The 26,484-nt window shown below is 44.7% G+C and overlaps 1 protein-coding gene across 3 annotated transcripts in view; it reads right to left on the reverse strand.

Annotated features, from left to right (window-relative positions):
* The window catches only part of MYO1B (myosin IB), a 211,803-nt gene that overhangs the window by 65,622 nt on the left and 119,697 nt on the right, over positions 1-26,484 (reverse strand). For all 3 annotated transcript variants that reach the window (XM_054970608.1, XM_054970607.1, XM_054970606.1), the window contains exons 8-13: positions 9,825-9,923; positions 8,732-8,835; positions 6,609-6,756; positions 4,416-4,534; positions 3,271-3,357; positions 2,967-3,032 (exon numbers count right to left, since the gene is read on the reverse strand). In XM_054970608.1, the coding sequence (XP_054826583.1) occupies positions 2,967-3,032; positions 3,271-3,357; positions 4,416-4,534; positions 6,609-6,756; positions 8,732-8,835; positions 9,825-9,923 (623 nt within the window). The remainder of the gene's footprint in view (positions 1-2,966; positions 3,033-3,270; positions 3,358-4,415; positions 4,535-6,608; positions 6,757-8,731; positions 8,836-9,824; positions 9,924-26,484) is intronic.

Here is a 26,484-nt window from a genome sequence, read left to right on the forward strand (position 1 = left end):
AGTTTAGCGTGCACGTACACAGTCTTTTGACCATGAAAGTCCTGTAACTCTGTTTACCCTAAGTTTAATCCACGGGGATTTACTCTGAGCAAACGCCGTGCATGCCACACATCCTTAAATCTGCTCAATGAGTTCCTGAAAAGGTGGACTGGATTTTCTGCTTTTAAGTAAACTTTCTCACTGATTTTTCTTAAGTTACTGGCATCTGCCTTAATCCCACCTGTCTCACTAATGAGTGCTGAGCCTTCCAGAGTCTCCGATGCAAGTCAGTATTTTTTTGACAATAACTATACCAAGGTCAGGAGTTACTTGGAGTGAGTAGGCATAATTTTATAGCTCTGATGAAATAACGTAGCTGAAAGTATGTTGTGACTCTGCAACTGGGGTGCCCAGCCTTTTTGAGCCTGTGGGCACCTCTAGCATTCTGACACAAGGTGGTGAGTGCAACCACAAAATGGCTCCCATGGGCAGCACAGCCAACCACAAAATGGATGCTGCAGGAGGCAAAGCCACACACACACACACAAAGCCAAAGTGCAGGGGACAAGAGGAATAATTTTAAAAATACACTGGGAAAGAGGAATAAGGGAGACGATAAAACCAACACTGGTGGCAGCTGTCACTGAAACCCTATTTTAATTTGCATAGCCAATCAAATCTCCAATGGCCAATCAGAAGCCATGCTGGGCAAGAGCGCTACCTGGCCCCACCCACTTTCTGAAGCCAATTGGTGGGCTCAAGGCAAGGCATTGCCAGGTGTCAGCACATTGGTGATCCCTCCTCCACAGTATCTGCTGCTTATCATTAATGTTCTAAGGGCCAAGCTACAAGTGACGAATGACACTTGACCGGCAAGTGAACAGACTCACGTGTATTCCTCCCTGCTCACGTGTGCTCCGCTTGATCACATAGTGTTCACTTGCCGTTCAAGTGTCATTCGTCACGTGTAGCTTGGCTCTCAATCAATCATGAGTGTAAACCACCTTGAGCTAATACAGGAAGCCAGGGGCAAAACAAAAGGCTTTTTACTCAGACAGGAGGGCTGCACTGTAGGGATAAAGTCTCAGATGCTTCACTAATGAGTGAGGGACCATAGACTTCACCACTATGTTGCCTTACATACTATCTGCTGCTTTAAATATATACTCCTATGCACTACCGTGCTTCATGTTGTCAAATGTTAGTCCCAGAATGTGTTATTTATTATGTTCTGTTTCAGCTTCATGTTGTCTAATGTCAGTCCTAGAATTCATTATGCTCTGTTTCAGCATTTCTTCTACTCTGTATTGGATCCTTGCTAAAGGTATGTCTTTGTAAACTTGTTTATATTTACCCTAAGGCACTGTTTATGGAAATCTCCTTGACACTATACAGAAATGTACTTGATATTGTATGGAAATGTACTTGATACTGATGGTACTAAGCTCATACTGTGTAATCCGCCTTGAGTCTCAGTGAGAAAGGCAGACTATAAATGACATAAAATAAATAAATAGTTTCTAAGGAAACAAATTTTAAAATAGACTTTACATAAACCAACATGAAGTGTTGCGATACCCATGAAGAGCGTTACAATATGCTGGTTTCAGGTAGGTAGCTGTGTTGGTTGGTCTGCCGTAGAAAAGTAGGATTTGAGTTCAATGGCACCTTAGAGACCAAGAAGATTTTCAGGGTGCAAGCTTTCAGAAGAAGGAGGGAACTTTTAAAAGGAGAACTGTGGCAGTTTGAGAATTTTTAAAGAAAAACAAGGAAAAGGGAAGAGAGAAGGGATCTCACCATTTAGGGGAAATGTAATAATAATCTAAGCTAGTATAAGGGTTAGGGGAATTTTATTCAGAATATATGATAATGAGAGTAGCTAAATAGACATACTAATGGGGTATACTATATATAATACATTATGTTAGCAGACCAGATTGTATATTATATTATGTGACTGTGTTATATTGCGTTGTGTGCTGTGCTACATTGGTGGCATGGCACACAGTTAGGGGTTTTATAATACATATTATATTGATAGTAGTATATCTGATAGAATATATGTTTAAAAGAAATAGAATATGTTTAAATTAAGATTCTTGTTATATGTTATATTGTATTATACTGGTCTGCTATATTGAGGGGTATAAGATGTATACTATACTATATTGATAGTATAACTGATAGATGTATACTATATCGATAGTATATTTGATATATTTGATAGAATGTCTGAAAAAAATTAGAATGTGCTTAGAGTAAGGGATACTATTAAGTAATAAGAGGGGTTAAGGGTTGGAAAGCTGTTGGAAGATAGGGAGGGGGGAGGAAAAGGGTGGGAGACAGGGTTAATTAAATATTAAGGGAATGTATGTATTAAATTCGGAATGTATACTCACCAATAAAAAAATTTAAAAAAAAAGAAGAAGGAGGGAACTTTGAAGAAGGGAGCTTTGAATCTCGAAAGCTTATACCCTGAAAATCTTCTTTTATTTATTTATTTATTTATTTATTTAATCATATTTGTATTCCGCCCTCCCCGCAAGCAGGCTCAGGGCGGATAACAGCATTAAGAACATTTAAAACATTCCATATAAAACATTTAAAAGCATCATACAAAAATGTAAAAAATAGCAGCACTCCTTTTATACCGTATAAAAGATGGCCCCCATATAACCAGGGTTCTTGGTTTCTAAGATGCCACTGGACTCAAATCCTGCTGCAATATGTTGCTTTCATAGGCGTGATGGCCAAGTATTTCAGCGCTCTCTTACATGGAACAATTCTTAGAACAATGTCTTAGAAGTATGCAATGGAAATCCTCAAAAACAGATGTGGGGGGGAGACCGTTCCCTTCAACCCCATTTCCCCTTTTTGTCATTTCTGGAAAATGCAGTGACCGATATAGCTATGAGAAACTGTATTTATTCTTTCTCTAGTATCGGACATATCACCTCTCGCTCCAGACATAAAATAAATAAAAGTACCTCAAAAATTTCAAAGCCGTAGATGTCCAAAACGCCCATGACTTTCTTCCTTACTTTCGTTTGTGCCTAGAAGAAAGTTAGCATTACTTTCATATGCTTCATAAATCAAGTGAGATTACAGTAATACTGCCCAATCATTTTTTATGGATGAAAAATCTTTTCACAGGAAAAAAAATACATTTTAAGAGTACAAGTATTCTTAACCTCCTGCCAACTTTCCATTTCTGTGCCACAAACAGATGGGCATGCACTTTTAACTCTCCATGCTTATTCATTTAGTTACATTGATTTCAGATAAGATTACCTTAATGCTCTCATTGATTCTGGTGACAAGCCAAGAAAAGAGTCTACTGTAAAGATTCTTTGCCAGAGCATCCCGGGCATAGTAAGCCTAATTTAAAACAAAAACACACACAAGCATTAGATATTTGTGGTTGTCACAGACACTTTATATCTCTGGCATGACTTATGGTAGAGGTTGCCCTGAAATGGATGGCCCAATCTTGTCAAATCTCAGAAGTTAAGCAGGGTATTATTTGGATAGGAAAACCACCAAGGAAGTCCAGGGTCCCTACGCAGAGGCAGGCAATGGCAAACCACATCCATTTGTCTCTTGCCTTGAGGTCGTTATAAGTCGGCTGCAAGTTGATGGCACTGTACACACACACAAAGTGGAGCAGCCCATGACGACGTTTGTTCGGGGTTGGTTTGCAGACCTATTAAAATGTGAGGGAATTTCTGATTTATTTGAAGACTGATAAAATAAAATGCCTTTGTTGTTATGAAGTCACTCTGTGTGATCCCGGCAAAAATGAATATCTCTAAAGAGATCACTGCCCCGAATGAGCCTTAAACACAAGGGAAGCCGGGTTCTTTGTATCTTGGAAGATAATGTTCTCACATGAAGGAAGCACTGTGGAAACCATTTCAGCTGTGTACCATCCTGCAATGTAGAGGTATGAGTTTGTGAACGACACAGACACATGAGCAGAGTTGCCTCTCATAGGCAGCTGGGCCCCTATTGAGCAGGAAAAGAGGTGGCAGGGGTTAAAAAGGCCCCTGCCCATCTGTCTTGCCCATGTGCTCATGCTATTCGCGCACGCTGCCATGCATCATGACTCTGCTACACCTGTGAGAAGGCATTAGCATGGCGCAGGACTGACCTAATTAAGAAACCAGAATAAAAATTCTGGACGTTCTAGAAGGCATTTTTTATATTGTCAAATGTGATTGTTATTAAGAATACAAGAGGCCCACTGTGGGCTAGGTTCTGAAAAGTTTATCTGAGACAGATAATCATTTGGATTTCCACAAAAGATTCATGGGGAAAAATAATTTTTTCTCAAAGGAGTAACAATTAAAGGCTTTACCTCAGGCCGCACACAAGCTACTACAACAAAGAGCAAATTCTTCCTACATGTCTTATATACATTAAAAATCTGCTGTTACCTGGGCCACGTTTAGAGTTGTTGAGACTTTCTCCTGCTTGGCTTCGACAGTACGGAAGCTAAACGCTCTTTCCAGCACCGACTGATCGATGCCAGTCAGCTCACATATTTCTTTGAGTTCTAAGGAAACAAAGGACCTCCGCTTAACTTATTTCTCTGCTTTTGGCATACCCGTTAAGTAAATTAACAACGCTAAAATACGTTATGCGCTCATGGACTTAGAAGCTCGCCGACTTATAAAACGACAGGGAAGCATCTTCAAGACGAGAGCGTCAGAGCTGTAGCACGCGTTACCGTCAGGACAAGGACGCTGCCGAGAACAAAGCTCAACGGAAGCCACCAAGCCTGTAACCGTTGGAGAGATTATCGCATGGCATCGCTGCAAGTCTCCATGCCACCCGCGGGGATGGCCAGCAGCACGGAGCGAGGCTGTGGGAGGGGCACAGGGAAATGATGCCTACATTCTGCATGGTAACAAGTTGCTAGAGTAATTGCCATGGGGAGGCCGTTTCAGAGTTCTCCCTATGTTGATGTAACCAGGGCTTTTTTTCAGCTGGAACGCAGTGGAACAGAGTTCCGAAACCTCTTGAAAATGGTTACATGGCCAGTGGCCCTGCCCCCAAGCGGCGCGGAGGGCAATCTCAACTCCCCTCTGTCTGGAGATCAGGGGGCGGGGCCACCAGCCATGTGACCATTTTCAAGAGGTTCCGGAACTCCACAGAGGGCAATCTCAACTCCCCTCTGTCTGGCGATCAAGGGGGGGGGGCCACCAGCCATGTGACCATTTTCAAGAGGTTCCGGAACTCCACAGAGGGCAATCTCAACTCCCCTCTGTCTGGAGATCAGGGGGCGGGGCCACCAGCCATGTGACCATTCTCTCCAAGGGCAACCCACTGAGTTCCACCACCTCTTTTCCCAGAAAAAAAACCCTGGATGTAACGCATGCTTCAGCTTTATGTCATAGTGCTCTTCAGTCAACTCTGGAAAACTGGAATGGAGTCCTTGTCTGTACAGAAAACCTTCTACTCGTGGAAGAAGTGGCTTTGGTTTTTTTTAAAAAACGTTAAAAGGAGGATATATGTTGATATCCCAATAAATCCACTAATCCAGACCAAAATTTAAGATATTTTGAATTTGCTTCTCATCTATTAAAGACACCTCGCTGTCTAACACAGCAATTCTACGCAAAGTTACTCCAGATTTCAACAGGCTTGGACTCATAACTCTGCAAAGCATTACAGTGTATATGTACAGATATTATTCTGCTTGCCCAGCCTCTTATACAGGCAGGAATATAAAAATGGCAGCAGAGCCCGCCCCCTCCACCTTTACAGCCCTGTGTGAACTGTCCTCGTTTGTAGCCCAACATGCAAGGCAATTCTCTTCCAACTCCCAATTCTTTGGATTCAACCTGGAGAACAGACCAACTCCAAACCCTAGGAACACTGATTCCAATGAAATAATTACGTGATAATATGATGGGGATGTACAATATAAAAATATTAATGCGAATGCAAGTAAGTGACAAACACCACAAATAATTTACAGCTTGATTCCTGTATGTTAAAATTCAGAACTAAGCCTTGCTATGCTCAATAGTGTTTTCTTCTAAGTACAGTCGCATAGGTGACAGTCTATAACTCCCAGGTTAACCTGGGAGGTATGGAAAAGTCACTCAAAGACCTCCAAAATCAAGAGGAAAAGCCATACAGTAAATTAAGGACATTAATTTATTACAATCAATATAACAAACTGAATCCAAAGTTAGTATAAACGGCGCAAGTTAGTGGACATGATATTTATCACCTTCCCTCTACAACCACTTGAGCTTTCTGAAAAGCCAGGGCAGAAGTTATAGAACCCTGCAGCGCTGCGCGCCATGTGGCTCAGGGAAGGCACACGTCAAGGAGGGGAGCTCAGCAGAAACTGGCTGTCCTCGTGCTCTTGCCCAAACCTTGTATACTGTAAGGAGCCACGATCTGGAAGGTTCCTCGACATTCAGCGATGGAGCTGCCTCCTTAGGGAAGCTGAAACTATCCTTTCCACAAACTGTTTGTTTCTCATAAGCACTGGATCCCAGACAGTATAATTGTGAAAGTTATCCTCTAAGAAAAGATAATACTCAACACTATGGTTCACCTTCTTATTCAACAATAATACTTTTTTAACCGATGTCTATAAAAGCTTGCATTACCGTTTTTATCTTTGATTTTACTTTCATCTAAACCATTCACTCGAGATTCAGGCTTGAATTCAATATTTCCTAATTTTAAGACGGCGGCAACGACTTCAAAAACGGACTGTGTTTCATGGTCCATAAATCCCACAATCTGCATGGCGTTCTGAAAAAACGAAATCACAATGCGTTACGTTTTTTTTAAAAAATCATTCTGCCCTTTTTGCAAGAAGCATTGGCCAATGAGCACAGCGGCGCTCTCTCCCATATCTGAACCTCTGAACACCCTGTGAGAGAGGAGGAGAGACTGGCCCAAAGTCCACCCGCTGGCTCCCTGGCTGAGCTGGGATGAAACCCAGTCTCCTCCTTAGTCTAAGCCTGACGTTCTATCCACTCCACCATACCGCATCTTGCCATACATAGTACAGCAGGATTGTCCTATAACAATCCTGCTATACTATCTATGGTGAGACGCAGTATGCTTTACGTTAAGTCAGCAAGGCACAGCAATGGAGTAAAACGTTTCTTTATCGACATTATAAAGAGAAACATTCATACATTTGCTCATACTGATAATTAAGAGGATCTCGTATGATCGCACATAAACAGCATACCATCAAAACCCCATTTTCACTGAGCCTCTGCATTCAAGCAGCCTGAATGCATAACACATTCCCAAATTACTTTTAAAGCAGATTCTCATTAAGCCTTCAAAAGCAAGTCGCTTGGATCACGAGAGATTCGTTTGGGATACGGCTACACACCTGATTACGATCTTGGCAGAAATGGGATTTACAATCAGCCAGCCATACGCCGTCTGCAACTGACAAACACTCGCTCTTGGACTGTTTGGGGGGAGTTGTTTTGTTCAGAAGACAACAGTTTATTGAAGTGCATTATATACTGCCTATCTTGTGCAAGCCTTTAAGAAATTGATGGTTGTTGTGGGTTTTCCGGGCTGTACTGCCGTGGTCTTGGCATTGTAGTTCCTGACGTTTCGCCAGCAGCTGTGGCTGGCATCTCTGTGGCTGGCACAGCTGCTGGCGAAACGTCAGGAACTACAATGCCAAGACCACGGCAATACAGCCCGGAAAACCCACAACAACCATCGTTCTCCGGCCGTGAAAGCCTTCGACAATACATCTTTAAGAAATTGTTTGGATTTATATAATTTTTGTGACTCTCAATTGGTTAGAATAATCTTAGCAGCTTTTGAATAGGTGTATGATGAGAAGGCAATTTTGTATATTTACACAAAGAAGTATATAGATATAGTTGTATTTCACAAGAGAACTTTGCTTAAATTGTAGTCGTAGTTAGATTATCACAGTGGTTATTCCTTAATCTTCTCTCCTTTATACCGTTATCTCTTCCCCTTTTTTTTACATACTGATAATTAACCTACTGACGGCACTGTATTATCTTCAAGACACAGATAATTCAAGAGCTGGAATCTGATAAGATCCTTAGGACTCAACGGGATGAGATGTGGGTGGACTAGATCTCCTGGTGTACATTTTCAGTTAAAAGACACAGCCGGATGCTTCTTGATCAAGGAAGCCATACTCAAGAGAGGAGAAATAATTTCCCCTATGCCCATTTTCCTGATCTAAACTGCCCACCTCCTACTTTCCTCAGAGCTGCCATTTGTCCTGCTGGAGGAAATATACATCCAAACAGGAAGAGCTAAGCCTTCAGCTCCCTGCACCAATATCTGGTAAAATTAGTAATACTCTGATTTTAAGTGGAATCTCAAAATATCAGGAGACTCGGCCACAGATAGATTTGCCGACTCCACTGGGAGGGAGGGATAGAATTCCACCGAGTCTACCCCGCTGAAGCTGCCATTTCCTCCAGAGGAACCAATCTCTCTGGTCTAATGATCAGATGTAATTCCAGGAGAACTCCAGGACTCATCTGGAGGTTGGCAACCCTACTCATGGATCTCTTGCAGCTCACCGAATGAATAAACGTACGATGTTTTTAGAAGGAGCATTCATGCAGTTTGAAAATCGAGGCTCTTGATCAACCGGCTAGAAACCTTAACAAGTTTTAAAATCTTGCACTAGGATAAGCTGGAAGTATTGTATTTCAAGCTTAAGCTGAACCAGTTCAGAACTCGGAACGACGCCGATTCTTACCCTAACAGTTCTGAAGTTGGCAGCATCGTCCACTCCATTCACTTGTGCTGAATCCAGGCTTAGGTAGTTGTAGCGACTGAAATCTCGCTCCAGTTTCAGGGTTTCTGACAAAAAGGAAAGAAGCCTTTCACAGTAAGATTTCCCTTTGCGGTTTCCTTGGCAGTAAGTGGGACTCTTATTTGCAATGTGCGAAGTAAACAGTGTTACATAAAACACTGAAATAAACTGGAGATGTGCTTATGCAATCTCACTTCCTACCTTGGTGCACCATTAGAGGGCGCTGCTGTGGAGGGAAGCCTAAATGAGGCAGCCAAACCTCCAGAGAGCGCGCCACGGTGGGAAGCTGAGGCCAGGATCAGGTGTGGAGCAGGTGGCAATGCCTGCCCCCCGCCTTCACACAGCTTGGAACAGGAGCGGAGCAGGTGGCAATCCCCGCCTCCCACCTTCACCCAGCTGGGATCAGGAGCAGAGCAAGTGGCAATGCCCGCCTCTTGCTTTCACCCAGCTGGGAACAAGAGCGGAGCAGGTGGCAATGCCTGCCCCACGTCTTCATCCAGCTGGGATCAGGAGCAGAGCAGGTGGCAATGCCCATCCCCCTTCACCCAGCCTGGATTAGGTGCAGAGCAGGAGGTAATGCCTGCCCCCAACTTCACCCGGCTGGGATCAGGTGAGGAAAAGGTGACAACGCCCGCCCCCTTCACCCGGCGTGGAGCAGGCGTAGAGCAGGAGGCAATGCCCGCCTCCCGTTCAACCTACCGGAATCAGGCACAGAGCAGGAGGCAATGCCCATCCCTTCTTCACCCAGCTGTGATCAGGTGTGGAGCAAGAGGCAATGCCCACCCCCCATTCACCCAGCCGGGATCAGGCACAGAGCAGGTGGCAAGGCCCTCCCCACCTTCACTCGGCCGGGATCAGGCACAGAGGAGGTGGCCATGCCTGTGTCCCCCCTGCCTTCATCCGGCAGGGATCAGTGGCGGAGGAGGAGGGAATGCCAGCCCGCCCGCCCTCCCCTTTCTAGAGCCCTTTGTATTTTTCCCGACAACGGGCTTCATTGCCAGTTCAATATAATAAAAAAGTAGCACTGTACACTTACTAAGCATATCTTCAGATCCTCCGGACAATATCTGATAGAATATGTGAAAATTTCTTTCACCTCGTGGTTGTTTAACAACACGGGACTTTTCCAACAGATCTAAACACAAAATGTGACAGTAATTATTTTCCACTACTCACGTGTGCCTCAGATTCATCACTACCGCATCCATCTCAGTACCATTGTAGAGAAACAACGTCTGGCAGACAAAAGGGGAAACGCACCAGAGTCCAGTGCATGGTCCCAATTTCCTCACCGTGGTCGTATGACTGGAAATGTTGCATCAGTTTACCTTCAATTAAATAATCACTCAAGTATAAAATTGGGAATGCTCTTTTGGTGTAATTTCATTGCTAAGCAATACACACGATGTCAGTTAAAATGTTATGGTGTGGGGGTGCAGGGTACATAAGGAGGTACAGTTGCCAGGCCAAAGAAGACAAAGGGGGAGGGAGACTTAACCCAAAAGAATGAATGAAGAACCTAGGAAGGTTAAATGAATCCCAAACAAAGGGCCCAGTATTATAATGGCTAAATAGTGAACATAAATATATATATCAATATATCAAAATACTTGTATTTATTCCAAAATGGTCTAAAAACAAATACAGACCCTAACATTGCCTCAATTCAGATTAAAATCATACAGAAAGCTCAAATGACCAAATCTGACCCTGATCCTTGTTTGAGTTTTTTTGTATGACTTCAACTGGAACTGAGGCTATATTTGGGCCTGTAATTGTTTTTAAACTATTTTGGAATAAATACATGCATTTTCGTATTTTGATACATACTTCTGTTCCCAGTTGCCAGTCTCCCACAGCTTCTAACTCTGAGACTCAACGGGTAGGGCACGGTGATATCACATCAGACAGCAGCACTGAATAGCAATACTTCCACTGTGCTAGTTATTATTATACCTTGCATTATCTGTAAGTATATTTCATAACAATTGTGTGATTTGAAGAGACAAGATGATTTATCATGTGCGAGAAGTTAACCAAATGGAAATTATATGCATTTGAGCTGTTAATGCCAGGTTATTGACTCTCATTTCCAATTTATATGTACAGTAGTTATCACAAGCAGGCACGTCTTATAAGAAGCCATCAACTGCGCGGGCCAGCTGCCAGCCCCAAGATTCCAACCTGTGACCCTGGAAATAAGCCCCCAGATGTGAGGCTTCAACTTGCCACTCTGAGGTCTGGAGAAGAAGCCCCAAGCCTGTCTGGGGGTCAACGCTTGAGTCCCACACTCCAAAGTGATGGGGGGGGGGGGCGTTACAAGTCAACGGAGATGTTCCACCAGGCTTACGGTTGAGGCCAGCATCAGGACCATCACGGAGCCTCCCACCGGTCTCTGGTATTGAAGTACAGCTCGCGTCTGCCTACCTCCTCTTTGTATGCTGGGGGCAGGAATGTGTAGCCAACTATAATCAGGTTTTTGTGTATATATATAATTTTAATTGCTGAATTTTATTGTAGAATCTGCTTTGTAATTGTATTTTATGACGGTTGTACCCCGTCCTGAGCCCACTTGTGGGGAGGGCGGGTTAGAATAAACCAAAACTAAACTAAACAGCAGAAGCCAAAGAAAATCCAACGTGTGCAAAGGTTATGTACACTGCCATTCCATGCAGAGTTGCTCCAGCCTAAACACAGTGAAATCAATTCTACTATTTAAATTGAACTGGATTTTAAGACCCAGGGGCCCAGAACTGGCGCTCTAGGGCGACCCGACTCCTACGCCATGCACAACAACGCAGCCTTCTTGGATTAAATAATGATTGCACATCAACCTGCAACCTCATCACTGACAACAATAGTAATATTTCACCCAGAGGTATGAGAGGCCTGTAAAGAGTCGAAGGAATGACAACAATGCAGAAGTGGAACAGGCCATCCGGAATTCCTTCTCAATAAGGAGCCATCACAAACTGCAGTTTCTGTTAAGAGGGTAGACGGGGGGGCGGGGGGGGGGCAAGTCCAGAAAACAGTGTGGTACTAGGAGCGTATTAGGCAGAGAGAGCAAATGATCAGTGTTTTGATTACTAAAACAGGAGATTCTTGAATTAAACCTGCCTGCAAATCACTCACTCCAATCTGGAAATTCACACACACCCATACTAGGTATGAAAATATGTGCTATTACTGTGGAGTGAGGGGAATGCCCTCTGAGCATATGCTGAGTTTCTGCAGTCTTGGCATTCAGAACCGGGATTATTTTTGGCTCAAACCAATTAAAGCCTTCCCAAGACCCTATTTTTCTCCGGCGAGTGATAGTGGGGCTTGATTCTGCCTCGGTATTATGCTTCCTCCTCAGCCCTTTGGCCTCCTACAGTTAAGTGCTTCTTTTTCTGCAGAGAGAGGTTCTCCTTTTGCCCGAACGATAGCTATTGGAGGAAGTGAGGACAGAGACTTGAGAGTGCTTGTCCACTGGTGAATAAAAGATACTTGGCACATGCTCAGAGGCACACGTCCTTTCCCACTGGCACGCGGCAGCAAAGTCGCTGGGAATTAATGATTAAAAGCAGATTCCAGACTGAGTGGAATTGGAAGTTCATTTTACTGCTCCTGACCCACCTTTCCCTGAGGCTAATTTCCCTGTGCAAGAAGAGGAAGCAACACCCCCCCCCCCCGCAAACAATACAAATTTCTTCCAGTTTTTTGACCACTTGCCCTTGTAGATTTTAAAGCGGAGAGAAATCAAACAAGAAGAGTCTGGGGAGAAAAGGTGATAAGATAGAGCAGAAGGAATTAACTGATTCTCTTCCAGCTGATTGTAGCTTTCCTTCTGCTGCTCTTTTCCAGGCAGGCAGACCGAAACTGCTTGCCCATTTTCCTTTCTATCTCCACAATGAAAAGAGACTTAAATTTTTTAAAAAGGAAAGCTCGGATTCCAGAGAAAGGGCATGACATATTTCTATGAGGATGCTGCTCCCAGCCACCAGCCTGCTCAAACATCATCAGCTGGTGTTCTCATTATTACACAGCAAAGCCCACATTTAAATAAAAAACAATTATATCCTGCCTTATGCCAGCTTGTAATCAATATCAAACAATAAAAATAGTAAGAAAAACTCCACGCAATGCAATCGCAGAATGCATTGGCACCAATCCGGACACACGCGCCATACTCTACTGAAAGCCCTTGCAAACAAAACACATTTGATTGTAGTCAGGACTTTTTTTTGCGGCCGTACTCACCAGTACGGAGTACTGGCACCTTTTCTGGGGGTGCCAGAACAACAACAACGTTCGATTTATATACCGCCCTTTAAGACAACTTAACACCCACTCAGACCTGTTTACAAAGTATGTTGTTATCATCTCCACAACAAAACACCCTGTGAGGTGGGTGGGGCTGAGAGAGTTCTGAGAGAGCTGTGTCTGACCCAAGGTCACCCAGCTGGCTTCAAGCGGAGGAGTGGGGAATCATGGGGGAACTGGAGGAAATTGGCACAATCTTATACATCCAGGGGAGTTAGCTGTGTTAGTCTGTAGTAGCAAAATAGAAAAGAGTCCAGTAGCACCTTTAAGACTAACCAACTTTACTGTAGCATAAGCTTTCGAGAATCACAGATCTCTTCGTCAGATGCATCTGACGAAGAGAATTGTGATTCTCGAAAGCTTATATGAGTACCAGCAATAAAAGCAGTGATCGTAGTTAAATTATTTATCATATTGTATCAATTCTTTCCTTTGTTTTTGATAAAAGTGAAAGGCGGCTCAGAAAACTAATAGAGCTGAGACACTAGAAGAAGAATTTCACCTGAAAGTACCTGGTCTGCAGAAGTGAGCTGTGGCTCATGAAAGCTCATAGCCTACCACACATTTTGTCAGCCATATAAATACTACTGGACTCTTGTTCTTTTCGTCTGAAAGTGCCACTAGAGTAGCACCCTCCCACTGACACGCTACGATCTAAATGGAGGGCAGGCAGACAATCCGGCAGTGCTCAAACCCCATATTCATATCACCGTCACGGCATAGTGAAATGTGGCTAAAACCTGTTCTAACTATAACTTTGGCTCTTTTCCATTAAACACATTCAATCTATCCAAGTACACATGTTGCCTGGATCCTGCATCAGCGTAAGGATTTATGCTAGATTATTATGCAAACCCCTTTTAAGCTTACAAATAGCTGGAATTAATGCAGGGAAAGGTCAGCTCCACCACTACAGCCCCAGTTCAGCCCAGGAAAGCATCTGCCCCACTTCGGCCTTGCACCACGTCCCTAAGCGCATATCTACCGGGAGGCCTGGCTCTCCCTCAACCGACTCAGGACAAAGACAAGTTGTCCCCACCGTTCTACCACTTTGTTTAACACTCTATCAGTGTTCAGAACAAAACGCAGTACAATACGGCTTATTAATATTTCAGAAAGTTACCAGCAGCGTTTGGTCGCTACGTCGCCTGCTGCAATTAGCAAAGTATACACAGAGCCTTTCAACAAAGGACGCGCTGAATGAAAGCTCTGTTCTCATGCGTAACGGGAGACGGCATTAAATTAAAAAGGCAGCACTGGCAAGCTACGGTTAAAGAAAGGCAAAAATCGCCAACGTATGACTCTCCAACCAACCCCCCCCCCCAAATTAAAACTCACTAGCAAAATTAAACAACATGTTAATATTTGAGTAAGAGGTTGGTTAAGACACAAGTACTGGCTTGGATCCCATGGAAAATTTCCATTAACAGGAGAGATGGAGTTTTGACTAGTTTCTCTCTCTCTCGCTCTCTCTCATCCTGTCCTCCAAGAGAAGCATTTTGGGGATTATTTTGTACTACGGAGGGAAGGTGGGGGGAGAGGAAGTCCCACTGCACTGCTGTTAATCCCGTCCGCTAGCAGACATTCATCGCAGGATCCAAACCATTATACCGTATGATACTCCCCCCATGAACATATCCTTGAAAGTAAATATAGAACCAGATGGGGCGTGGAAGGAAATTAAATGCCCCCGCCACATAGGTGCTGCAGCACAACTTTTGTTTGCAGAAGTGTTTTTGTCTTTTCTTATAAAATATGCCTGAAGCTGCTTAGAATAAAATCAATTAAAAAAAAAAAACCTCTGAAGTACACTGAAGCAGTAAACCATAAAACAGTAAATAAAACCGCAGGACAAAACAGAGAAAACTTGCAGCGTCAGCAAGGGTGCCCACACACAACGGACAAAAAAAGTCAAGAAAATGAAGGCATTTCTATCTGGCAGCCAAAGCTTAAAAGAATCAGGGGCCAGGCGGATCCCCGTGGGGAGAGCAGGGCGTTCCCCAACCAAGAGTGATTCCGCACACGTTGGATAATGCACTTCCAATCCTCTTTATCTGGAATGGATTTTTTTGTGTGCGTAACAAAAAATCCACCTCAAACGATGGATAAAGTGCACTGAAAGTGGATTATCCAATGTGTGCTGAATCAGCCCAAGGCTCTACAGTGAGGAAGTCCCACCTCTGATCACTATCCACAGTTACTTCTGAACGTGGGGCAACCAGACCAGAGCCTGGCGATAACGGACCTTGACTGGCGGACAGGGTGATCTGGCAGAGGAACACGGAGTAATACTGCCCATTTCCATGCCTGCACATACCATTGTTTCAGTCATTTCCGAGGGCTTTTGAAAAACAGCCAGCGCTCCCTTTTGAGAACGTGATAATCAAAGGCAGACCATTCTCAAAGGTAAACATGCTGGTTAGTAGAATAATGAAATACTGTGTTGACAGAGGCAGTAGTTTATGGTTCTTTCTAGTCTGCTGACGACGTGTGGACATATTACTGGCCAGTTCCCTTTAGAACTGAACTCTCAATACTTTCTGCCGACAGCAAGATGAAACATTCTGCATGGTGTCCGGGGTTGAGCACCTCAAGCGCCCCGGACTTGCCGCAGCCCCCTTACCTGAAAGTCGATGGAAAGCCAGCAGCAGGCACAGGAGGCCCCAGGGAGGGGGCGCAACTACAGGCAGCAGCAAGGGAAGGGGAAAGGGAGCCAGAGAGAGACAGCAGCCAGGGGCACGCCACCCAACCCCATCCCAAAGGGCAAGAGGTACCCACACCTGCCCAAGGGGCCAACGAGGGGATAGAGGTACTGTAAGCCCCTGCACAAGCCCTAGGGGGAACCAGCAAGCCCAGCCACCTGAGGGAGCCGGCTGAACTCTGGGAGACCAGCACAGCACCTGGTGAGCAAAGACAGAGGAGGCCACGGTGCATCGCCTGGAAGGGCCCTGCCACCCCTGTACTGCAGGAAAGAATGAGGGAGCAGGGAAGAGGGGAAGGAGGCACACCTGAGGGAAGCCCCAGCTTGGATACATTCAGCCCCGCCCTGCAAGAGAGGAGAGCAATGCAAGGGGAAGCTAGCGAAAGGGAAGGAACACCTGAGGGCGGACACAGCTGGGCAGCATCAGGAGAGGGAAGGCGCCTGGGAGGAAGGGCGGGGGAAGGTAGAGACAACCCTATAAAAGCTGGCTTAGGAGAGAGGTTGTGAAGGAGGTGTGATGGAGTTGTTGGAAGCAAAGGAATGTGCAAGGAGGAAAAGGAAGGTTGGTGAAGGAGGGGAGTGAGAGTGATGGCTGGGTCAGGTTGAGTGGGTCAGCAAGTGAGTCAGGGTGATGGAGACCGCCCCTCCTGCCACAGAGCAAGGGCCTGCAGTACCCCTGACGATCCCCCCAGAGTCAGAGTCAGGCACCCTGACACATGGCTCTAAAAATGTTGTGGGACAAACAAACTGGTTGTGACTGAATCTGCTGTTCCTGGGAGACCAGGAGACTGTCTCGACGCATGCATGCACACACACAAACACGCACACACACAAACACGCACACACACAAACACCCGCAGTTACTGTTAATGCTAACTACTCAGGCAGGCTGAGTGCATTGAGCAACTACAGAACCCAACTGTTTGGTCATCTTTGGGACATGTCTAGTTTCTCTCTCCTTCTCCTACAAGCCAGAATCCCTTTTTGGCTTCCATGTACCATCATCATTTCCCACCCTGGGCAACTGGAAGGGAGGGCTTTTTATCAGTACAGCACCAGCAAAAGACAGAAAAAGAAAAATGCAGTCACATTTGTGTCAAAGTCTGTGACATTCAAAAGGGACAAAACCCAAAAATACAGCCCAGACGGCTCTTGTTGACAATTTCCCCTTTCACCACAAATAGGATACCCGTGCGATTTTTTGATTCAGTGAACCATAATATAGGATAATGCGTTTTGTGATTTATGCACTCACTAAAGCCAAGTAATACAGTCCTAGTAACTTGCAATCATCTTACATACTAAGAGCCAAGGGGCCTCGATCTGCAGACACTTAAATCTGTAGATCAGGGCCACGTCAACAGAACACACGCCCTTGCAACCTTGGCAACCCCCCCCTTGCAGAAAAACGTGGAACCCTGATAAATGCCACAGGTTTGCAGAAAAATCTGAAATCTTTTAAAAAAATCAATTGGGGAGAGGATTCAAACCCCCAAAATGATAAAAGGAGAGCGCTCGAAGCTTAAAGAAACAGATGCTTATATTGGTCATGCAGATAAAGAGCAGGAAAGTGGATGAAGAATGGCTGTCGAACGTTGGAACTAGCAGAATAAATACATATACGTAGGGGAAACGCAGCCATTTGAAAATCAAACAGCAAAATATTTTGAATACAGAATGGAGGCAACCCTGAAGTTGCTTTAACCTAGTCATTACTAAGTTAGCAAAACATCCACCATTACACTAGACAGTGAACAGTGGTGGGAGAGCCTAGATACGGTGCAGACCCCAGAGAACAATACATATGAGCAGATGGACACACACGACAGCCTCCGGTGTGAAGGGGAGGAAAGGTAGACTTTTGCCTCCACTGTAATGGTGCCGAGTGCTGTCCTCTACTTTCTCCCATAGGGCTGAATTGCACACTTCCATTTCCAGAGGGGACACAAGGCAGGTGACGTCTGACCCTGCCCGCCCCATACCCCCATAACCTCAGTATCTGCACTAAGAATGTTTTTTCTTTTCTCAGCTGTATAATCTGTTTATTTTTTGGCTCAGTGGCAGTCACTTAAAACCATATCCTATTTAAAACCTTTCCAATGTTCAAAGCGGCTTACAGTCATAAGATGCATTTCAACAGTCAAAAACCATTCACAGTTTCCTTTCCTATGTGGAGTCTGGAACTTTCCAGTCTAGAAAAAAAGACAGCTAAGGAAAGATGCGATAAAGGTTTATAAAATGATGCAAGGGGTGAAGAAAGCAGACAGAGGCAGCTTTTTTGCATCTCCCATAACACTAGAACTTGACGGCACTCAATGAAATGGATGGGAAATCGGTTCACGAGGAGGAAAAGGAAATGTCTTTATTCAATGAGTGCCTGTGGAATTCCCCGCCAGTGGAAGCAGAGATGGCCTTTAGCATAGATGGCTTTACAAGACAGATTCTTGGACAACAGCTACAGGCCATGGTAAGTTAAGAAAATCTTCATATTCAGCGGCAGCAAACACACCAGAACTGGGAGGACCGTAGCTTCTTACCCTGCCTGTTTGGCTCTCCAGGACAACGGATTCCCCATTCCACGCAACGCTATGCTGGACTAGATGGACCGCTGGTCTGATCCAGCAGGCTCTACTCGTGTTCTTCAGTTCCCCGTTTCAAAATTCGCAATATCCAATAGGATAAGATCATAATACTGGAAATCACAAGACCACCACAGTCTTCCGTGCCCTGCAAAATTTCACCTCTTCTGGCAAGCCATCCTATAAAGCAGGAACCACAGTGGAGAGGCAGGGGCTCTTTCCTCTTGCCGAAGAGTATATGGGCAAAAGGGTGCTATCGACAGGAAGGATTTAAGTTGGGGCAGCAGCACATGGGAAGAGACAGCCCCTTCTGGTATGCCAAGACCCAAGCTGCAGAGAACTTGACAGGTAGGAGCTGGTAATTTGAAGAAAGAAACCTATGCAGTTGTTTCAAAATTGACTCACTAGTCATTCGGCCCCAGCTAATGGGCAGGAGGCTGCATTTTTTGCTTCTAAAATCATCTCCAAGGGCTCCCTCCCAATGAAGAACACATTAAAGGTAAAGATAAAGGTAGTCCCCTGTACAAGCACTGAGTCATTACTGACCCATGGGGGGATGTCGCATACAGGAGCCCAATCTGGAAGTTATAGTCCTATGACTCTGCGTGGCCAGCTGAATCTAGAAGGGAGAAAAATTTACGAGCCAAATGCAGACCAGAAAAGGGTTTCTATACTAGGTTCTGTTCTGCAGTCACACCAAAGCAAGCACGCGAAACCCTGCAGCCGCATCCTTTGATCCATATTACACAGTTAAATCCCATCACCACGCAAGAAACCGGGAAGAAAGAAGATGATCAGCAGGGAACAGCTCCTTTCCCACACGGTAGCAATATTCACATACACACGTGCTACATTCATGAGAGACTGCCCCGTAGGGAAGTGGCTCCCCTACACCTGCCACTAGTGGGTATAAAGGGTTCCACAAAGACGGAACACTCAGCAACTGGCTTGTACGTAAATTTCCTCTTTTGACGGAAGAGGTCTGCCGGCTTCTGCTTTTTCTACTTTGCAGATCAGTTTGTGTACCGCCGCTAATGCCTTGGGCTAACCATCTCCCCTTTAAAGGTTCCAATTTCCTCCCTTTGAAGTAGCAAATGTTTATGGTGTGTGCTTGCAGATCAAACCAGAATTGCGAACCATAATCAAAGCATGGCTTCAGATTCTCGTTTGGGTGGGCAGGTACTAATCTCAGTTTGCTGGTACAGCCATAATGACAAATGGCGAAGGAAACTCAGCTAAGAGAAAGGAGAGGCTTGAATCCAAAGGAAGTTAATAAAATAAAATAAAATATCCAAACCTGACCTACGCACCTATGATTCTATACAGATTTATATAAAGTACAATGAACTTAAATAGATGTTTATCGAAACACCTGAAAGTGCAGATCTACTTGTCCTGACATGCCTGAACAATTATACTGCCTAGCACTCAATTGGATTTATGACAATTATTATTGTTTGGTGCTATTGCATAATTCACCCCAGGCCTCTGAAATGACCATAGGTGAAGAAAGGAGCATGTGTTAAATACACCCTGATTTGATGCCATAAAGTTTATGTTCTTCTCCTTTCTCACTTATGACTTCTGCCCCTGTTAACAATATATTCTTTAGCTGGATTCAGGGGTCATTTCATAGAAAAAGAGCTGGAGGAACTCATTAGCATAACTCATTAGCATATGCCACACCCCATGACATCACCAGAAATGTGTCATTAGCAAGCTATTTGCATATGCCACACCCCCTGACATCACCTATCCTGGCTGTTTTGGACCCAATCCTGGCCATTCAGGGCCGAAATTGGGCCCAAAATGGTCAGGATCGAGCTGCTGCTGAGCGGGAGAGTGATCCACCACCCATCAGAGGCCCAATCAGGGCTGTTTCAGCCCCAATCCAGGCCGAAACGGGCCCAAAATGGCTGAGTCAGGTGGGTGGGGCCACCTGTCATGTGACCTCTTTGGGGAACTACCGGAACTGCGTTCCTGTGCATTTCCCCTCGAAATGAGCCCTGGCTGGATTCATACATTGCATTTATCTGATACTGATCTCACACGTGGATGAACTCGGCTTGCTGCAGGACTCCCACGAGGGGCTGTTGCTTCCCTTCTTTGCCCCTGCATCCTCACATGGAGGAAACCTGGCTAGAAACTAACTGTTGACTATCCATGATGTACTTACGCAGGTGCATGGATTAACCTGAAATTAATTTCACACGTACGCTCCACCTCAGGTTCTAAACTGGAGCTTAATTTAGGCTTTGCAGACGGAAAATTCCAAGTGTGTCAGGGTAACTGAAGAAAGGGGCGCAGGGGGCATAACCACAAGCCAGAAAGCAAGCCAGATCCATGCGCACGTTGGCTTAATTTTAGTTAATTGTCACATCTGGAAAGCAGCCTTTATTACACAGGCAGCCAAGTTTCATAGCTGTGCTTTCAGGTTCTTTGACCCAACTTAAGACGGAAGCTGGATATTTGCTATCTATGCTGCTTCAAAACCCACAGGTCCCCAACCTTTCTAAGCTTGCGGACACTTTTCGAATCCTGACACCGGCTGTTGGGCACGACCTCAAAATGACTGCTGCAGAAGGCAGAGCCAACCAAAAAATGTCATGGAACGATGTTACGTCTGACTATAATAGTAACATCTTAGACAGAAGCTGTGTTTAACAGGCACTTGGTGGGCCCAAGGAAGGTGTCAACAGGCCCCACGGTGCACACAGACGCCATGTTAGGGACCCCGGACTCACATAATCCTGCATGTACTTTTTACCAGTCCTGTAGACAAAAATGTCTTGTTAAAATCCCTAAGGTGTCCTCCTTCACACATACTCCTCCGTGCATGCTAGGGACCACCACAACTCAGGGATCCAAAGCCTTCATGCAGATACAACTGCCATAAGCAAGTTGAGCTGTATCTAATAAATTACTGAACAGACTTCTCTTTAGCCTTGCTACATGCCATTCATTCATTCATTCATTCATTCATTCATTCATTCATTCATTCATTCATTCATTCATTCATTCATTCATTCATTCATTCATTCATTCATTCATTCATTCATTCATTCATTCATTTCCTTCTCGTCCTTTCAAAATGATTACTTGGGAAAGGAATCCTGCAATATATATATATATATATATATATATATATATATATATATATATATATATATATATAAAATGCCTACAGAAGAGTGACACAAACACACTTCAGTGCTTGCAGCAAAAAGAGAACTGGGAAAACACCTGGACACCAGAGCCCAGCTGTAATTACTCACGTGTCTCCTGAGGCTTTAATATAAACAGTTTCCTGAGCATATTCATTTAGTTCTGTTAGATGTACCAGTCTCTCTCAGCTTGGCTATAGAGCAGATTTATATACAGGAGGGAAGTCAAAGTAATTAGCAATTTCCAAACGCGAACGTTCCCAGTACAGCCCTTTTAAGAAATGTTCCAGAAAGTAGTTACAAGTAGGAAACCAGATATTTACTCCAACAAGAAACAGCCATTCCCAATCTTGTGTGAAACGGAGGCTCAGATAACAAAAAACAGAGAGGACAATTCTCCTCCTTGACTGCAGCTCTTTGTGCTGTGTGGTATTTCAATTGGGAGGTTCCCTCTGACCCTCAGTAGATGAGGGCTTTTTCGGGGTGGGGGAGGTCCACAAAGGGCTTCTGAGGGATGGCAGCCTAGATCCACCTTTGCTACCTCCTTACACTTGCTCTGGTCATGATCCAACCCGTTCAGTTTGGGATGGCTATGAGTCATCCATCTGTACTTAACAAGGTCCACAAAAGCACAGGGAACATTATGACTGAAAACATCAAGTTTGCCATCTGCTGCTCACCAAGGGCGATCCCACTGCAACAAGCATTTGCCACACTCAACAATGAAACCAACAAATGATACAAAGGCTCAAGCAACAGTAGATTGTCAACAGCTTGTGTGTCTCAGTCAAATTTGCACATTTACTGCAAGAATGTCATGTGACCCGAAGGATCTTATTTTTACAGGTTCAAAGATGAATGCTTCAGAAAGATCACTACTGGTAAGTAATTGCTTGATGATTTCAAGTCAAATAGCAAATTGTCACTGAATCACTCTTTCACCCGTTTAACAGAAAACTCCCATTTGAAATTGCAGCCACTGTGAGGTATATTATAGCCTTCCGAAGTGCTAATAAGGTATGCAGGCCTTTTTTTCTGGAAAAAGAGGTGGTAGAACTCAGTGGGTTGCCCTTGGAGAAAATGGTCACATGGCTGGTGGCCCCGCCCCCTGATCTCCAGACAGAGGGGAGTTGAGATTGCCCTCCGCGCCGCCGAGCGGCTCAACTTCACGCTGTCTGGAGATCAGGGGGTGGGGCCACCAGCCATGTGACCATTTTCACGAGGTTCCGGAACTCTGTTCCACCGCGTTCCTGCTGAAAAAAAGCCCTGGTTGTATGTACGTGCTGTCAAGTCACAACCCCAACAAGGGGCTTTCAAGGCAAGTGAGAGGCAGAGGTGGTTTGCCACTGCCTTTCTCGGCAGCATATTCCTTGGTGGTCGCCCATCCAACTACTGACTCTGCTTCGCTTCCAAGATCTGATGAGACTGGGCTATACCATGCTGCTTTCCTTCCTGGTAACAAGGTAATTAAAACTCAGTTATTACTCCTTCTGGAATGCCTGTAGCTCATATGCTCAGGTATGTTTTCCTTATGACCTGGCCAGACAAGTCAGATGACTAAGTCACTCCAGAGAGAAAGAACTCACTTTGGGGTTACTTGCATGGGCTCAGACAGAGTATTCCTTTACCATAGATAGCCAGAGCACACAAAATAGCAATCATATATGTAAATAAGTGTCAACTCTCTCTCTCTCTCGCTCTCTCTTCCCCCCAAAACTAGATACTCAGAAGTTACTGTACAAAATCTGTTTCCTACTGTTTTGAACCTAGAAGCTTCTAACTTTCCATTCTTTCAGTTGCCTTACAAATTGAATTCACATATGGGAAAAGAATGAAAACACATCAGAAGCAAGAAATAAATGTCACCAGTATAATATATTCTGAATGCTCCAGGAATTGATATTTTTAGCCGCTTTCTCTTAGTTTACAGCAAAGTCCATCGTCCTGGCTAGCCTTTTTTTTTTTTTGCGGCAAGCAGCTAAGTTAAAAGTTAAATATAAACTCTCAGTTCGACAAACCACACATTTCCTTCCAAGGCTCATGTGTCATCCCAAAGGGCTAGAGAAGGGGGGGGGCGGGGGAGCTTTATGCCAAGGAACTCTGCCTGTACAAGGATTAGTGCTCCGCTTTAACTGCTTCTGCAGAGCAGTAGCAAATTCAGAATTCCACAGGAGCAAAAAACCAAAGATCATTTAGTAGTTTCAGCATGACATCCATGGAACCGGTGAGATGACAATATTTTAAACTACGTGTTGCTAGCATCTGAAGAACCCACATGAGAGAAAAATACATCCTTTATTGAGAAGGAACCGTTTGTGAGCACTTTTCTTGCAAATGGCAAGAAACGTGCTGTGGCTGCTGCCGCTCTACCCCAAGCTTTCCGAAGCATTATGAAGCGCTTTGGAAAGCTTTGCTTCGGTATTTCCAAATTGGCTCGGCAATGCTGGGGCCGATTTAGAAATACCGAATCTACCCAAATCAGAAACCTGAAACGCACACCCCTACTTATGACAGCCTCCATGAAAGAGCCAGGGTGAGACTCAAAGGCCTGTAAAGGGAACTTTTGACATGCTTCAGATGTGTTGATTGACTAACACCGCTTGTTTCTTCCAAGAGCCTGGGAGATTTGGGGCTTTGTGCACTTTCCTCCTACTCCTCCTCTCTTCCTCCTCAGCTCAATAATTAAGGCTTTCTTCTTTTACTACAAACCAAAGCTGGCCAGTTTAACTGAACCATAAACTAAAGTCCATTCTCTTCCTCCAAACCGAGAGTGCTTCCACCCCAGCGATGAATCTCTGTGAAGCTCTAAGTGCCACTGTGAATGCACAGATATTCTCATTGGCTTTGGCATTAGAACTGAGAGCCAGTTTGGTGTAGTGGTTAAGAGCGGCGAACCTGGAGAACCGGGTTTGATTCCCCACTTCTCCACTTGGAGCCAGCTGGGTGACCTTGGGTCAGTCACAGCTCTCCGGAGCTCTCTCGGCCCCACCCACCTCACAGGGTGATAGTTGTGGGGAGAATAATAATATACTTTGTAAACTGTTCTGAGCGGTGTTAAGTTGTCCTGAAGGGTGGTATATAAATCGAATGCTGCTGCTGTTGTTATTAAACTTCCACACATCCGTTTCCCCCACACTTTCCTTACTGCACATCTCTGGGACTGCCATTTCCTCCCACCATTTGGGTTTTTTTTTTCAAAAAATTAACAACTGGCAATTGCTAGATCACTATTAACATTACAACATTGTAGCAATCTATTGCCATGAGCTACTAGCTGCTCTGAAATCCCAAATTTCCTTTTGTCTCTAGCCCTTTTTGTTGCAGAGATAAGAGGTGCAACCTTTCTCCTTCTATCCCTGCAATTTACTTTTTGAAATGAAAGCTGGGGGTTCAGAGCATCTAGTAGATAATTGACAATAGATTGTTGTAATGTTATAGTGACTGGAATCCACCCTGCCACCCCACCAAAACTCTCCAGTGGCGCATGGGGAATGGCAGCCACAGGGGCTGAGGCCAAGAAAATGAGGCAGATGTGGGAGGGACCTTAAAAATGTGACCTTTCTGTCCATAAGCATGCCAAGGCCCTTTGATGGCAATTATCCAAAAGGATCTATCAAACTGGTTTTGGGAAATATCACAGGAAAGGGGGGGACCCCAAAAGTGAGCATTTAGGGCATGACATTATGTAGATACTCCCCTCCCCAAACCCCACTCTAGCTAGGATACTGAAGTGGAGCAAAAGCTCCACAAACAAATTATCCAAGATTTCAAACCTGGATTGAATAAGAATTTGGAGTTCTCATTTAAAAGAAAGCTAGCAAAAAGCTGCAGTTTATATTCAGGTGCAACAAACTTTGGTTTGCATCATAAGCAGAAGTCTGTCATTACCAAACTGCCCAGGAGGGGGAGAGAGTGGGAAGGAACACATGAGCCCAAGATACACACACCCTGCAGCTTCCTCCTTTTCTGGACATATCAGGGGTTCTCAATTAAGGCAGTGTAAGGGAAAGTCTGCAAAGCTCTTCATACGTTTCTTGTGCTCAGGTTATCCTGAAGTTCCTTAGAAAACTGTGAAGATTGGAGGATGACTGAGACATGATTTCTTGAATGTTCTATCAAGCGGGAAGGGGAGAAGGAGCCAGGCATCAGCTTCTCTCAATGAATTCCACCCCGCAGATCTCCATCTGAGGATACATGCCAATAAATATCTGGTCCAACAGAGGTCTCACTGACATAGAACTTCCTATGGCCCAAATGCTATGAGATCAAGAAAAACCAGAAAAGTCTGGCAACACTATTGAGGAATGGCACAAGAATTTTTATTCCCCACACAATATAGACCACCAGAAAGTTATGCGGACCTCCCCCATCTCTTCTACAGTGGAGATCCAGTGGTGTTTTAGACGTCCAGGAAGAACATACGCAGCTGTGATTGGGAAACATGCTCCCAAAAGATGGCAGCTGAAACTCCTGCAAAGCTTCTTTACCATAGATAAGAGACAGCCTAGAAATGGTTGCTGAAAGTTAATGCAACCATCTGGTATTTCTAAAAGCCTCTAGAGAGAAATTACTATAATCAAATGAGAAATCACATGTCAAGGAACAATCCCTTAAGTATCTACATCATAAAGAAATACATGTCAGGTTCTGCCTTGGTATCGCCCTATGAGGTGCCGGCCCGCCTGACCTTGGGATGGGAATGCCATCAGGGAATATGCAGGTTCCTGCTCTGTGGACAGAGGGAGGGTCTACATCACCCTTACTCCCTCTCATTCCCCTTGCAGGCCTGCTCCATCTGACAGAGTCCTGGCTGCCCTTTCTCCCTCCTTGCCTTCTGCAGTCCCCAGACTCCTGTCCCTTTCTCTCCTTCATCTTCCGTCCTCTTCCTCCTCTCAGCTTCTCTTGTTCTCTCCCTCTCCTCAACTCCACCATCCTCCTACACAACAA

This window comes from Eublepharis macularius, chromosome 2, assembly GCF_028583425.1.
Source record: "Eublepharis macularius isolate TG4126 chromosome 2, MPM_Emac_v1.0, whole genome shotgun sequence".
Taxonomy (NCBI): Eukaryota; Metazoa; Chordata; class Lepidosauria; order Squamata; family Eublepharidae; genus Eublepharis; species Eublepharis macularius.